General features: G+C 37.5%; 1 protein-coding gene across 1 annotated transcript in view; it reads left to right on the forward strand.

Annotated features, from left to right (window-relative positions):
• LOC136256466 (hemicentin-1-like) overlaps window positions 1–15,628 on the forward strand; it is a 38,120-nt gene that overhangs the window by 21,835 nt on the left and 657 nt on the right. Inside the window, exons 8-13 of the mRNA XM_066049435.1 lie at window positions 8,645–8,938; window positions 9,022–9,294; window positions 9,350–9,643; window positions 11,825–12,142; window positions 14,917–15,207; window positions 15,266–15,583. Coding sequence (XP_065905507.1) covers window positions 8,645–8,938; window positions 9,022–9,294; window positions 9,350–9,643; window positions 11,825–12,142; window positions 14,917–15,207; window positions 15,266–15,583 — 1,788 coding nt within the window. The remainder of the gene's footprint in view (window positions 1–8,644; window positions 8,939–9,021; window positions 9,295–9,349; window positions 9,644–11,824; window positions 12,143–14,916; window positions 15,208–15,265; window positions 15,584–15,628) is intronic.

The following is a 15,628-nucleotide window of genomic DNA, read 5'->3' on the forward strand; positions in this document are numbered from 1 at the left end:
TACCTGAACTCTCACATGATTGTTTCTTTGAAGCTGAACTCTCTACAAGGTGATTTCTTCTAGCTGATCTTTCTACAGGGTGATTTGTTTGTAGCAGAACTCTCTACAAGGAAACTTCTTCTAACTGATCTCTCTACAGGGAGATTTGTTTGTAGCTGAACTCTCTATACATGATTTGTTTGCAGCTGAATTCTCTACATGATGGTTTCTTTGTAGCTGAACTCTCTACAAGGTAACTTCCTCTAGCTGATCTCTTTACAGGGTGAATTGTTTGTAGCTGAAGGATCTACAAGGTAACTTCTTCCTACTTATCTTTCTACAAGGTGATTTGTTTGTACCTGAACTATCTACATGATGGTTTCTTTGTAGCTGAACTCTCTACAAGGTAACTTCTTCTAGCTGATCTCTCTACAGGACAATTTGTTTGTACCTGAACTCTCACATGATTGTTTCTTTGAAGCTGAACTCTCTACAAGGTGATTTCTTCTAGCTGATCTTTCTACAGGGTGATTTGTTTGTAGCAGAACTCTCTACAAGGAAACTTCTTCTAGCTGATCTCTCTACAGGGAGATTTGTTTGTAGCTGAACTCTCTATACATGATTTGTTTGCAGCTGAATTCTCTACAGGGTGATTTGTTTGTAGCTGAACTTTCTACAAGGTAACCTCTGAGCTCTGTACAGGGTGAATTGTTTGTAGCTGAACTATCTACAAGGTAACTTCTTCTAGCTGATCTCTCTACAGGATGATTTGTTTGTAGCTGAACTATCTACAAGGTAACTTCTTCTAGCTGATCTCTCTACAGGGTGATTCGTTTGTAGCTGAATTCTGTATAGGTGATTTGTTTGCAGCTGAGCTCTTTACAGAATGGTTTCTTTGTAGCTGAACTCTCTACAAGGTAACTTCTTCTAGCTGATGTATCTACAGGGTCACTAGTTTGTAGCTGAATTCTCTACATGGTGGTTTCTTTGTAACTGAACTATCTACAAGGTGACATCTTTTAGCTGATCTTTCAACAGGGTGATTTGTTTGTAATTGAACTCTCTACAAGAAAACTTCTTCTAACTGATGTCTGAACAGGGTGAATTGTTTGTAGCTGAACTCTCTACAGGGTGATTTGTTTGTAGCTGAACTATCTACAAGGTAACTTCTTATAGCTGATCTTTCTACAGGGTGATTTGTTCGTAGTTGAATTCTGTGCAGGTGATTTGTTTGCAGCTGAGCTCTTTACAAAATGGTTTCTTTGTAGCTGAACTTTCTCCAAGGTAACTTCTTCTAACTGTTCTTTCTACAGGGTGATTTGTTTGTAGCTGAACTATCTATAAGGTAATTTCTTCTAGCTGATCTCTCTACAGGGTGATTTGTTTGTAGCTGAATTCTGTACAAGTGATTTGTTTGCAGCTGAGCTCTTTACAGAATGGTTTCTTTGCAGCTGAACTCTCTACAGGGTGATTTGTTTGTAGCTGAAATCCCTACAAGGTAACTTCTTCTAGCTGATCTTTCTACAGGGCGATTTGTTTGTAGCTGAGTTCTCTACAGGGTGTTTGTTTGCAGCTGAATTCTCTACATGGTGGTTTCTTTATAGCTGAACTCTCTACAAGGTGACTTCTTCTAGCTGATCTCTCTACAGGGTGATTTGTTTGTAGCTGAACTCTCTACAGGTGATTTGTTTGTAGCTGAACTCTCTACAAGGCGATACTTCTAGGTGATCTCTCTACAGGATTCCTTGTTTCTAACTGAACTCTCAACAGGGTGATCTGTTCATAGCTGAACTTTCTACTGGGTGATTTGTTTGCAGCTGAACTCTCTAAATGGTGGTTTCTTTGTAGCTGAACTCTCTACAAGGTGATTTCTTCTATAGCTGAACTTTCTACTGGGTGATTTGTTTGTAGCTGAACTCTCTACATGATGGTTTCTTTGTAGCTGAACTCTCTACAAGGTGATTTCTTCTATAGCTGATCTTTCTACAGGGTGATTTGTTTGTAGTTGAACTCTCTACATGATAGTTTCTTTGTAGCTGAACTCTCTACAAGGTGATTTCTTCTATAGCTGATCTTTCTACAGGGTGATTTGTTTGTACCTGAACTATCTACATGATGGTTTCTTTGTAGCTGAACTCTCTACAAGGTAACTTCTTCTTGCTGATCTCTCTACAGGACAATTTGTTTGTACCTGAACTCTCACATGATTGCTTCTTTGAAGCTGAACTCTCTACAAGGTGATTTCTTCTAGCTGATCTTTCTACAGGGTGATTTGTTTGTAGCAGAACTCTCTACAAGGAAACTTCTTCTAGCTGATCTCTCTACAGGGAGATTTGTTTGTAGCTGAACTCTCTATACATGATTTGTTTGCGGCTGAATTCTCTACATGATGGTTTCTTTGTAGCTGAACTCTCTACAAGGTAACTTCTTCTAGCTGATCTCTTTACAGGGTGAATTGTTTGTAGCTGAACGATCTACAAGGTAACTTCTTCTAACTGATCTCTCTACCGGGTGATTTGTCAGTAGCTGAACTCTCTAAAAGGAAACCTCTTTTAACTGAGCTCTGTACAGGGTGAATTGTTTGTAGCTGAACTATCTACAAGGTAACTTCTTCTAGCTGATCTCTCTACAGGATGATTTGTTTGTAGCTGAACTATCTACAAGGTAACTTCTTCTAGCTGATCTCTCTACAGGGTGATTTGTTTGTAGCTGAATTCTGTATAGGTGATTTGTTTGCAGCTGAGCTCTTTACAGAATGGTTTCTTTGTAGCTGAACTCTCTACAAGGTAACTTCTTCTAGCTGATGTATCTACAGGGTCACTAGTTTGTAGCTGAATTCTCTACATGGTGGTTTCTTTGTAACTGAACTATCTATAAGGTGACATCTTCTAGCTGATCTTTCAACAGGGTGATTTGTTTGTAACTGAACTTTCTACAAGAAAACTTCTTCTAACTGATGTCTGAACAGGGTGAATTGTTTGTAGCTGAACTCTCTACAGGGTGATTTGTTTGTAGCTGATCTCTATACAGGTTACTTATTTCTAACTGATCTCTTGAATTCTGTTCAGGATGACTGCTCTATTAGGATGACTGCTCTATTAGAGTATCTCGATCTCGCACTTGCTACACCAAGTTGGATTTCGTGTTATAACTCCGTGGCTTTAAGTCTGATTTTTCTACACCATTGAAGAGCCTTTCTAAGATGATAACTCCATCTGTACAGCGATTTTCAAAGCATTACCCCAAGTAGTTTATCTGGTAGGCGTGGCAAGCATAATAATAATAATAATAATAATAATAAAAAGAATTTGCTAATCTCGATTGCGTAATTGTTATACACTGTTGATTTTTTCGCTGTATCTTCTTGGTTTTCAGCTCGATTTCTTTCAAACCACAAAAGGTTTGAGGTTCAATAGTTAACCTATTCACCCACCGATTTTCAGCTTCTTCCCATACGCGGTTTACCCTGTAGGCGTGACAACATATTGGTGTTATTTTTCGTGCATAATCGCTCATAACTCTTTGCCTGTTTATGGTATTCCAGCCAAAGTTGGTACAGAAATGCGCCTTTATACCCCCCTTCTGTGTGCCAAATTTCAAGGCAATCGGATAACGCGTTCGCGTTTTATAGCAGTTTTTGTAAGTGTGCGAAAAGAGGAAGTAAAATAAGAAGAAAAAACGAAGAAACTAAGCCAATATTTGAAGTCGCATATCTCAGGAATGCCTAAAACGATTTCGCTCAAATTTGGAATGTGGAGTACTGAAGTTGGAGGGAATGTACACAGCAAAATTTGTCTTGTTTCATCAAGGCAGCACAGAGCTACGGAGGTGCGAAAATGCGTTTTCTTTCTTCCTGTCAATATACTCACGGGGTTGCGCGCCGGCTTCTTGGGCCGCACGACACACTACCGTGTGTCTTGATATATATATACTATCTAATCCAAAACAGCCAAGCTGTAAAATAAGTGTGCGGCCCTCAGAAAGGCTATGGTGAAAAAAGATGTGAAATCCAAGGTGGCGGCCAAGAAATGGCTGTGATGGTAGGGCAATGGTAAAAATTTTAATAACGACAATTCAGGTGAATTTTTGTGCCGCTTCACAAAATTTACCTAAATTGTCATTATTAAAATTTTTACCATTAACCTACCATCACAGCCATTTCTTGGCCGCCACCTTGGATTTCACATCTTTTTTCAACATAGCCTTTCTGAGGGCCACACACTTTTTACAGCTTGGCTGTTTTGGATTAGATGTCATTTCTTTTTGTATTTGTATACCCCAAAGCTGGCCTATGGCCAGCTTTGGGACTTTTTTAGCCTATGTTATTTTCTTTACTACAGGAAGAAGAAAAGATGAAGTAGATGTACTTTAAATATTTTATCAGTAAATGTACAAATTATATATACTGTATAATACATATGTGACCGGATTTGCGAAAAGGGGTCTTCCACACACATCCAATTTGCCAACTTTGATAATTGATAACTTCAGATTGGAAAGAGCTATTGCCTTGAATTTTGGACAGTGGTGAGCACCACTATAGCTGAATACTTGGTGAAATTTTCAGGTTAATATGTTACTTGATTACTGAGGTATGGTCTCCAACGGTTACGGAATTGGATGTGTGTGGAAGACCCCTTTTCGCAAATCCGGTCACATAATATTATATTGATTACAGAAATCTCCATGGTGGTTCCTTTGTAACTGAACACTCTACAAGGTGACTTCTTCTAATTGCTCTCTCTACAGGGTGAATTGTTTGTAGCTGAACGATCTACAAGGTAACTTCTTCTAGCTGATCTCTCTACAGGGTGATGTGTTTGTAGCTGAATTTTGTATAGGTGATTTGTTTGCAGCTGAGCTCTTTACAGAATGGTTTCTTTGTAGCTGAACTCTCTAAAAGGTAACTTCTTCTAACTGATCTTTCTACAGGGCAATTTGTTTCTGGCAGAATTTTCTACAGGGTGATTTCTTTGCAGCTGAACTCTCTACATGGTGGTTTCTTTGTAGCTGAACTCTCTACAAGGTAATTTCTTCTAGCTGATCTCTCTACAAGGAGATTTGTTTGTAGCTGAACTATCTACAAGGTAACTTCTTATAGCTGATCTCTCTACAGGGTGATTTGTTCGTAGTTGAATTCTGTACAGTTGATTTGTTTGCAGCTGAGCTCTTTACAAAATGGTTTCTTTGTAGCTGAACTCTCTACAGGGTGATTGATTTTTTTTGCAGCTGAACTCTCTACATGGTGGTTTCTTTGTAACTGAACTCTCTACAGGGTGATTTGTTTGTAGCTGAACTCTCTACAGGGTGATCTGTTCATAGCTGAACTCCCTATAAGGTAACTTCTTCTAGCTAATCTTTCTACAGGGCGATTTGTTTGTAGCTGAGTTCTCTACAGGGTGATTTGTTTGCAGCTGAACTCTACATGGTAGTTTCTTTGTAGCTCTACAAATGTGACTTCTTCTAGCTGAACTCTTTACAAGGTGACTTGTTTCTAGCTGATCTCTCTACAGGGTGACTTGTTTCTAGCTGAACTCTCTACAGGTGATTTGTTTGCAGCTGAACTCTCTACATGGTTTATTTCTTTGTAACTGAACTCCCTGCAAGGTGACTTCTTCTAGCTGATCTCTCTACAGGGAGATTTGTTTGTAGCTTAACTCTCAACATTATGGTTTCTTTGTAGCTGAACTCTCTACAAGGTAATTTCTTCTAGCTGATCTCTCTACAGGCCGATTTGTTTGTAGCTGAACTCTCTACATGATGGTTTCTTTGTAGCTGAACTCTCTACAAGGTGATTTCTTCTATAGCTGATCTTTCTACAGGGTGATTTGTTTGTAGTTGAACTCTCTACATGGTGGTTTCTTTGTAACTGAACTCTCTACAGGGTGATTTGTTTGTAGCTGAACTCTCTACAGGGTGATCTGTTCATAGCTGAACTCCCTATAAGGTAACTTCTTCTAGCTAATCTTTCTACAGGGCGATTTGTTTGTAGCTGAGTTCTCTACAGGGTGATTTGTTTGCAGCTGAACTCTACATGGTAGTTTCTTTGTAGCTCTACAAATGTGACTTCTTCTAGCTGAACTCTCTACAAGGTGACTTGTTTCTAGCTGATCTCTCTACAGGGTGACTTGTTTCTAGCTGAACTCTCTACAGGTGATTTGTTTGCAGCTGAACTCTCTACATGGTTTATTTCTTTGTAACTGAACTCCCTGCAAGGTGACTTCTTCTAGCTGATCTCTCTACAGGGAGATTTGTTTGTAGCTTAACTCTCAACATGATGGTTTCTTTGTAGCTGAACTCTCTACAAGGTGATTTCTTCTAGCTGATCTCTCTACAGGCCGATTTGTTTGTAACTGAACTCTCTACATGATGGTTTCTTTGTAGCTGAACTCTCTACAAGGTGATTTCTTCTAGCTGATCTCTTTACAGGGTGAATTGTTTGTAGCTGAACTCTCTACAAGGTAACTTCTTCTTGCTGATCTCTCTACAGGACAATTTGTTTGTACCTGAACTCTCACATGATTGCTTCTTTGAAGCTGAACTCTCTACAAGGTGATTTCTTCTAGCTGATCTTTCTACAGGGTGATTTGTTTGTAGCAGAACTCTCTACAAGGAAACTTCTTCTAGCTGATCTCTCTACAGGGAGATTTGTTTGTAGCTGAACTCTCTATACATGATTTGTTTGCGGCTGAATTCTCTACATGATGGTTTCTTTGTAGCTGAACTCTCTACAAGGTAACTTCTTCTAGCTGATCTCTTTACAGGGTGAATTGTTTGTAGCTGAACGATCTACAAGGTAACTTCTTCTAACTGATCTCTCTACCGGGTGATTTGTCAGTAGCTGAACTCTCTAAAAGGAAACCTCTTTTAACTGAGCTCTGTACAGGGTGAATTGTTTGTAGCTGAACTATCTACAAGGTAACTTCTTCTAGCTGATCTCTCTACAGGATGATTTGTTTGTAGCTGAACTATCTACAAGGTAACTTCTTCTAGCTGATCTCTCTACAGGGTGATTTGTTTGTAGCTGAATTCTGTATAGGTGATTTGTTTGCAGCTGAGCTCTTTACAGAATGGTTTCTTTGTAGCTGAACTCTCTACAAGGTAACTTCTTCTAGCTGATGTATCTACAGGGTCACTAGTTTGTAGCTGAATTCTCTACATGGTGGTTTCTTTGTAACTGAACTATCTATAAGGTGACATCTTCTAGCTGATCTTTCAACAGGGTGATTTGTTTGTAACTGAACTTTCTACAAGAAAACTTCTTCTAACTGATGTCTGAACAGGGTGAATTGTTTGTAGCTGAACTCTCTACAGGGTGATTTGTTTGTAGCTGATCTCTATACAGGTTACTTATTTCTAACTGATCTCTTGAATTCTGTTCAGGATGACTGCTCTATTAGGATGACTGCTCTATTAGAGTATCTCGATCTCGCACTTGCTACACCAAGTTGGATTTCGTGTTATAACTCCGTGGCTTTAAGTCTGATTTTTCTACACCATTGAAGAGCCTTTCTAAGATGATAACTCCATCTGTACAGCGATTTTCAAAGCATTACCCCAAGTAGTTTATCTGGTAGGCGTGGCAAGCATAATAATAATAATAATAATAATAAGAATTTGCTAATCTCGATTGCGTAATTGTTATACACTGTTGATTTTTTCGCTGTATCTTTTTGGTTTTCAGCTCGATTTCTTTCAAACCACAAAAGGTTTGAGGTTCAATAGTTAACCTATTCACCCACCGATTTTCAGCTTCTTCCCATACGCGGTTTACCCTGTAGGCGTGACAACATATTGGTGTTATTTTTCGTGCATAATCGCTCATAACTCTTTGCCTGTTTATGGTATTCCAGCCAAAGTTGGTACAGAAATGCGCCTTTATACCCCCCTTCTGTGTGCCAAATTTCAAGGCAATCGGATAACGCGTTCGCGTTTTATAGCAGTTTTTGTAAGTGTGCGAAAAGAGGAAGAAAAATAAGAAGAAAAAACGAAGAAACTAAGCCAATTTTTGAAGTCGCATATCTCAGGAATGCCTGAAGCGATTTCGCTCAAATTTGGAATGTGGAGTACTGAAGTTGGAGGGAATGTACACAGCAAAATTTGTCTTGTTTCATCAAGGCAGCACAGAGCTACGGAGGTGCGAAAATGCGTTTTCTTTCTTCCTGTCAATATACTCACGGGGTTGCGCGCCGGCTTCTTGGGCCGCACGACACACTACCGTGTGTCTTGATTTGGTGCTAGTACAGTGACTCTTCTGAAAATAGTGTTTGAATTTGCAACCTTACACTGTACATAGTTTAAATTTAGCTTTAAATGTTCAGGCACGTGACAAATCCACCAAGGTATAGTTTTCGTTCTGTATAAAAGTATGATGGAATTTTAGATGAAGAAATGATGACAATCTTCTTGTCTACAAGATCGTAAACAATTTGCTTGTCATTAAAGGTATAGTATTTGAATTTTCCTAGCAGATAAATAAGATGGTTTAATTGATTTGAGACTTGTCTTCTTAAGTAATTACTTGATTAAAACTTCTTTTTTTTTTATATTTGTAGCATGAGTAATTTAAATTGAATAACTACAGTATACTTACATGGGACTGGTCACATGATCAGTGTATACAGAGAATACTGTGTTTTCTTTGTAATCATTTTCTTCCTTATAGATCATTTCCCTGAACTCATTGAACATCCTAGGAGCACACTTGCAGATATTTATGCATCAGTCAGTTTTAAATGCAAGGCTAGACCATATGGAGATATTCAAATCTACTGGAAAAAGGATGGATCATCAAGGCTCCCAGCATCATCTACAGCAACCACTACTAGGTCACATGATGAGATTACTAGCATGCTAGAAATTAATAACATCATTGACTACTATAAAGGCAACTACTACTGTGTTGTAAAGAATGAAATTGGGAAGGTTACTTCCCATGGAGCAAAGTTGAGTGTTAAAGGTATTGTAATATAGCTGCAATCAGTACCAACAATTTCTCATAAGATATTGTGTTGATCACAATGCTTTTTTCTTTCTGTGTAGTTCCTTGTCCAGAAATAATAGACGCACCTCTAAACAGTACAGTATTACCAGGCGAGATGGCAAATTTTGATTGTTTAGCTTATAGCCATGGATCACTGAAGTACAAATGGACAGAAAAAACATCTAATAAGATGTTTAAACCAAACACCATACAAGGCAACAATGTATCTTACACAATTGACACTACACAACCTTCAGATGAAGGGTGGTATTGTTGTGTAGCAACTAACGAGTGTGGAGATGTGGAGGAATGTGCCTGGCTGGAAGTGGACAGTGAGTTATATGAAGAATTGCTTTTACTTTATACTGTCATATATTTTATCTTTAGCTACTCCTGTAATTGTAACAAATCCAAAATCTGTTGTGGCTAAAGAAGGCAAAAATGAAGTGTTCCTTGAATGTTCAGCCCATGATTATGGAATAGGCAACATTCAGTACAAATGGGAAAGATATGTGTCATCTGGTGATGTATGGATAAGTCCTTCTAGAAGAGCTAGGAGTGTCACATCACCTAAATTGATATTCAGTGAGATCACAGAAGAAGATGAAGGAGTTTATCACTGTGCTGCTACTAATGATGATGGCAGTGTGGTATCTAAATCTGCTACCATTACTGTATATGGTGAGTTTAAATACTAGTTAAAGTATACATAACTTTGTGTAATAGGATCATGTCTGTTTGAAATAGCTACATCTACTGTAGCACAACACATTCAAATGAAATAAGTTTGTAAAAGTATCTGAGTTGTCATTGTTTTTTTGTTTGATTATTATACATAGTTATTGCAATTTCTTAGGACAACAAATTATATTTGTAGTAGAAGGGTCAAGCTGCTTGTAAACAAGCCAATGGTTAGCCCATTACATTCCCCCATGCAGGCATGATTCTAAGGGGTTTCAGCTTTTTAAATCAAAAAAATGTAATTAAAACAGTAAGCAAGATTTAAGTCTAAAACAAGGTGTATTACTAGAAAGATAATACCGTAAATTCTCTAAAAATTCGGCATATTTTTAAATCAATAATTTTCGTCTCACCGAATTTCGGCCTATAATTAGATGGTAATCACCACTAATTTTAGTTGATCGACCACTCGTCACAGTATAATTTGTATCGTCGATATTAAGACTAGACAACTCTGATGTTCTCGTCACTGTCAGCATCCATCACAAAAATAGGAAACGTGCCAAATTTTTTATTAGAGGAAATTATTTCACTGTTAGAATATGGGTGCCGAATAAATAGAGGGGCCGAATTTTTAGAGAATTTACAGTAACTTCTATTGATCAAACAACGTAAACTGTTTCTCTCCAGCACACAATAGAGTGATAAGATTTAACTGTGAAATGATTTATCAGAGTGATTTTATTTCATATTTAGTTAAAATAGCTCTAATTAAAATGCTTGACCCCGTTCCTGATGCGCTTTTCTGCCTTTGAGTTGGAAACCAGTCAACAATTCTTTTAGAACTACCTCTGCACCTCCATCTAATTCGGTATGGCTGTTACTATCTATTTAAATGCACATGCGTTGTCAATGCTATAGGTGTATCATTGCCGTGTTTCATATTACCTCAGAGCATGGTCTCTATAGTACATGAGCATGGCACTATGGGATTTAGAGACCATGTTTTCAAATTTGTTGTAGTTTAAATACTATTGGTTAAACACATCACCATTTTATCACACTGAATAATGCAAACTGAACATCATAGAAAGTTGGTAGCAAAGATGGAGTCATGTTGAAAACTGAGTCACTTGTGGAGATGAATCATGCTGAGAGAGATGAAATTCTTGGTGAAGATGGAGTTGTGTTAAGAGATGGAGTTGCTGGTGGAGACTGTCTCAGTGGTAGTAGACTTAAAGCTTTAGAGATTTTTACACACTATAGCCCATAAGGTGTTACAGTAATTGGGATTTAGTCATTTTTGTAGGATGGTTTAATGGGGGATTGCATAACAATGGTTTCAGCAAAAGACTCAAGATGGGAGCCAGGGATTATGTGAGGGTTTCTTGTAGCATTACAGTGTGTTGATCAGATGTCACTCTGTCGTCTGTATCTGGCTATTTTTGCTTGTTGCTATTGTTTGGTCTCTCTGGTCTTTGTCTGTACTGTTCCCTGCATCTTCATCTTCTTCTATCTTCTACTCTTCTTGGGACTCAAATTCAGAGCATTCAACTTCAACGCTTTCCATTGTCTACTATTGTACTAACTATACAACAACACACGATTTTCATTAAGAGAGGCTGATGAGTGGTTGGTAGCATCAAAAACCATAATTTATTGGAGCATCAGTAATCCATAGCATAATTTATCATGTGATGGGAGTCGCTATTGTGTGGCTTGTTCAGGCTTTGCCCAATTACAAAGGATTGAAATACTCTAATAGAGCAGTCAGTGCAGTACCCTAATTGAGCAGTCAATACAACAACTCCAATAAACCAATCAATTGTGAGCCTTAGTTATAACCATTATACAAGTAATTTTATTAAGATTTGCTTCCACATTCAATCTAAAAGGACTAAATTTACCAAGCAAATTTTCATAGGGGGATGCAGAGTGTGCTTCGCACACTGTGCAGCATCTCTCAGCAGAGTGTCCCATTCTAGATTTCCAGAGCCAGACCAGGTATAAATTTCCTCTTGTGCTTCTAAGGGTAGCTGTGTAAATCCATGAAAGATTCCCTACTTTTAATATTTTGTATGCTCATATTGCATGACTAGTATAGCTTGAATCCACATAATATTATAACTTGTTTCTGAATTAGAAATTACTCCTTTTGAAAGACTCATTATATTATTACAGGTCCACCAACCATTGTACACATCACTGATGACTCAATTGTATTTGAAGGGAACAAAACAACCTTGATGTGTACTGCTACTAATGATGAAGATGCTGTTAATCCTCTGACCATTGCCTGGTATAACTCTGAAGGAGAAAAGGTTGAATCAAATGATGAACATTTACTTGTATACAACACAACTGATCCACTTACTGGTCAGGTACAATTAGTGTTATTGTTTGATCCAGTTAACCACACTGATAGTGGAGAATACACATGTCATGCCTTTAATGACAATGATTGCTACACTGAAGATAAAATCATCCTGACTGTTAAATGTATGTTAAAAAAGATCTTCGCAAACTATAATATGTATGAATTAAATTACATGCCGGTACAATTCCACAAAAAAACAGCTAATCTGTGAAAAAGGATGCGGGCTGCATTATTAAAATTTCTTGACAGAAACATAATTGTGACTGTTTCAGTACAAATTAAACTTGTTCGTATAAGCATGCATTTTGAAAATAGTAAAAATTATGCATTATAATGCTATGGCTGTGAATGTAAGCGCCTGTTGTTGTTCAGTATAGTCTCTGCCTAAATCGATTTCCTTATTCTTCCTACTGTCTAACAGTATAAACCCAAAACTACTCACCACAATAGGCTGAAACTTTGGTGATCCTTTGTAGATAAAGCTGAAAAAATTAAAAACAATTTTAAAGTTGTGCAAACAAAGTGGTTTTTTTTGTTGAGACAGTAACAATTGCAGCCACTTCTTAGTTTCAACCTTTTATTTCACAACTGTTTTCACCCAGGCTATTGAGGTTTGCACCATTTTTCTTAGCTTGGCTGCATTATTGTGGATTCATATTTTGCACCCAGTTTATTAAAAGTCACACCCCTTTTCACAGCTTGATTGTATTTGTGTAGATTCACTTTTTTTATTTTATAAGGCCCCAAAGACAACCTACAGCTGGCTTTGGGGTTTTTTAATCCACATTTTTCAATCTACAGACACAATGATGCTTATTAAAGACAAATATTATTGTATTGTATTGCAAGTTCTCTTCGACTATTTGTGTAATATTAATGCTCTAACAGAGCACACATTTTGAAGACTTCTACTAGAATACATAGAATGTTCTAGAAGGGCAGTCTACAGTTATATATTTTAAATATCAAGTAAATTTTAAGAATTTTCGTTTATCAAGTAGAAAGTAAAACAGCCAACACAACAGTGGCTTAGTGGTTAAGGAGTTAAGGATTTGGGTGTTTGGTGTGGGTCCCGGGTTCGAACCCTGGTAAGTTCTTCTAGACATTTTTACCTTGCAGTGACTGTGTTTTTGGAGTAGCGAATATCTCAACCCTGTGATTTTACAGTTGTTTGCTTTTAATTCTGTAGTTTGTCTTTCAAATCATCAAAAGACACTGCTATATGATGATTGGCCTATGTACAAAACAATTTTCAAGTTATTGCCATACGTAGTTTCCCTTTAGCTATGACAAAAGTACAAAAGTTTAACCTTTTGTGTGAATAAATGTTCATAGCACTGTGGATATTTATCAGATTCATAGAAAACTTAGTACGTGAATTTACCTTTATATGTGACTGGATTTTGGAAAAGTGATCCAAATCGCACAACAGAAGTTTCAAGATAAACGGTTTTAAAGAATTCAAGTCAGCATAACTTGCCAAGGATAGCAAGCACGCATACAAAATTCACACAAAAGATGCATCAATCTATTACCTTTCAGGCTACTTCCAGTACTTGTAGCTGCTTGTAGAGTTTCCTGCCAAATAAGATAGAAAATCTGAGCAGTTGGATGAGTGAAGTAGTATAACGAGTGCTCACAAAAGGGTGGAGGGTAGTGGGTGGTGAGGTGGGCAATGGATAGAGTTCAAAATGGAGGCAGACCACAACTGGATTCCAGACACAAGATTACAGGGCTGTGCTGGCTCCTTAGTGGCTGATATGTAGCAAAATCAACACAAAAAAATGTCTGGTGAACATGATGAGGCTGTCCACTAGTAAACCAGTGATTCTTGCCAAGCCAGGTCCTTCACAAGACTGGAAACCACCGTTCAAGCTCTACACACCACCCAGAAAAAAACGTCTGTTGAAACCAGCCTCGAGTAGTTTGCGTAGTAGTGAGGGTTAAAACTGTTAGTACGATAGTGTAACTATCCACTGGAGGTGTTAGTTTGATTTTGTCTGATGTGTGATTTGGATCGGTTTTGTAAAATCTGGTCACAAATTCTCTTTATGTGTATCAAATCTTAAGGCAATCAAGGTACAGTAGGACCTCCATTATTTGAACACCTGTGTGCTAGTTCAATCATAAAAGTGTTCAGATAAGTGAATTTGTTTGGGTAAATGAAGCCTATTTATTAATATACAGAGCTCTGTTATAGAACATACACTTACTCTAATAGATGTTCACGTAATGACGAAATACTCTAATAGACCAGTCACTCGTACTGTTCAGATAATCAAGTGTTTAGATAATCAGAATTCTGATAATTGAGGTCTGCACATGCTTGAGTTCTTTTGCAAAGTGTGCAATAAAAAATTGGCCGTATTGACCTCTTAGAATAAAACTAAGAAAAATTTGATCCATATTTTGTGAATGGCTGGAGCAATATCAATCAGGTTTGCTATGTAGCCTACCCTAGCTACCTGGCAGAAAGTTATATTGCAAAGATGGTGTACTTTGAAGAAGGGATCATGAAGCTATGCATGCATGAAAATCATGTTTTCTTTCATGTTTTGCATAGCAACATGAATAATAATTGTGATCGGATCTGCAAAAAGGGGTCTTATAACCTTTCCAATTTCATTTACTTGACAATCCATAACTTGACTTGTAAGTATGGTACCAGCCTGAAATTGGTCACCTTAGACTCTTAACATAACACTATTCCTGGATGTAATTTTAAGACAATAGGTTAACACATGATGAGTTATGGCTTGTCAAACTTGGAAAGGCTATAAGACCCCTTTTCGCAGATCCGGTCACAATTATGAACCATGTTTTCTTCCATGTATCCTGACATATACACTGTACATGTACATGTATGTCATGATTTAATTATGTCTACATATTTTAGCTCTTCCAGTAATAGCCAAGCAGCCCTTATCTGCTGTTTACAAAATAAACAGCAGTGAAAAGTGTGCCATGGAAATTTTTGCTACTGGTATTGGCCATATTCAATACAAATGGGAGAAATACCAGTCATCTAGTAATAGTTGGATAAGACCTTCCCACAGAGCTGTGAATATCACATCACCTAAACTGATATTTAGTGTAATCACAGAAGAAGATGAAGGCACTTATCGTTGTATTGTGTCCAATCATGATGGTAGTGTTGTGTCAAAAATTGCTACCATTACTCTATATGGTGAGTTTATTTTTTTGACTTTACAAAATCATTTTAGTCTCTGCACAACATTATGTAGGTCCACCAACCATTATACACATCACTGATAGCACAGTTGTATTTGAAGGGAACAAAGCAACCTTGATGTGTAATGCTACTAATGATGAAGATGCTATTAATCCTGTAACCATTGTCTGGTATAATTCTGAAGGAAAAAAACTTGAATCAAACTATGAGCACATTCTAGTATTTACTACAACTGATCCAGGTACTGGTCAGGTACAATCAGTGCTATTGTTTGATCCAGTTAACCACACTGATAGTGGAGAACACACATGTCATGCCTTCAATGATAATGATTGCTACACCAAGGCTACATCTAACCTCACTGTTGAATGTGAGACTACAGTAATTTTATTAGCTTTGTTGTATATCCCTTCTT

This window comes from Dysidea avara, chromosome 5, assembly GCF_963678975.1.
Source record: "Dysidea avara chromosome 5, odDysAvar1.4, whole genome shotgun sequence".
In the NCBI taxonomy this organism is placed as follows: Eukaryota; Metazoa; Porifera; class Demospongiae; order Dictyoceratida; family Dysideidae; genus Dysidea; species Dysidea avara.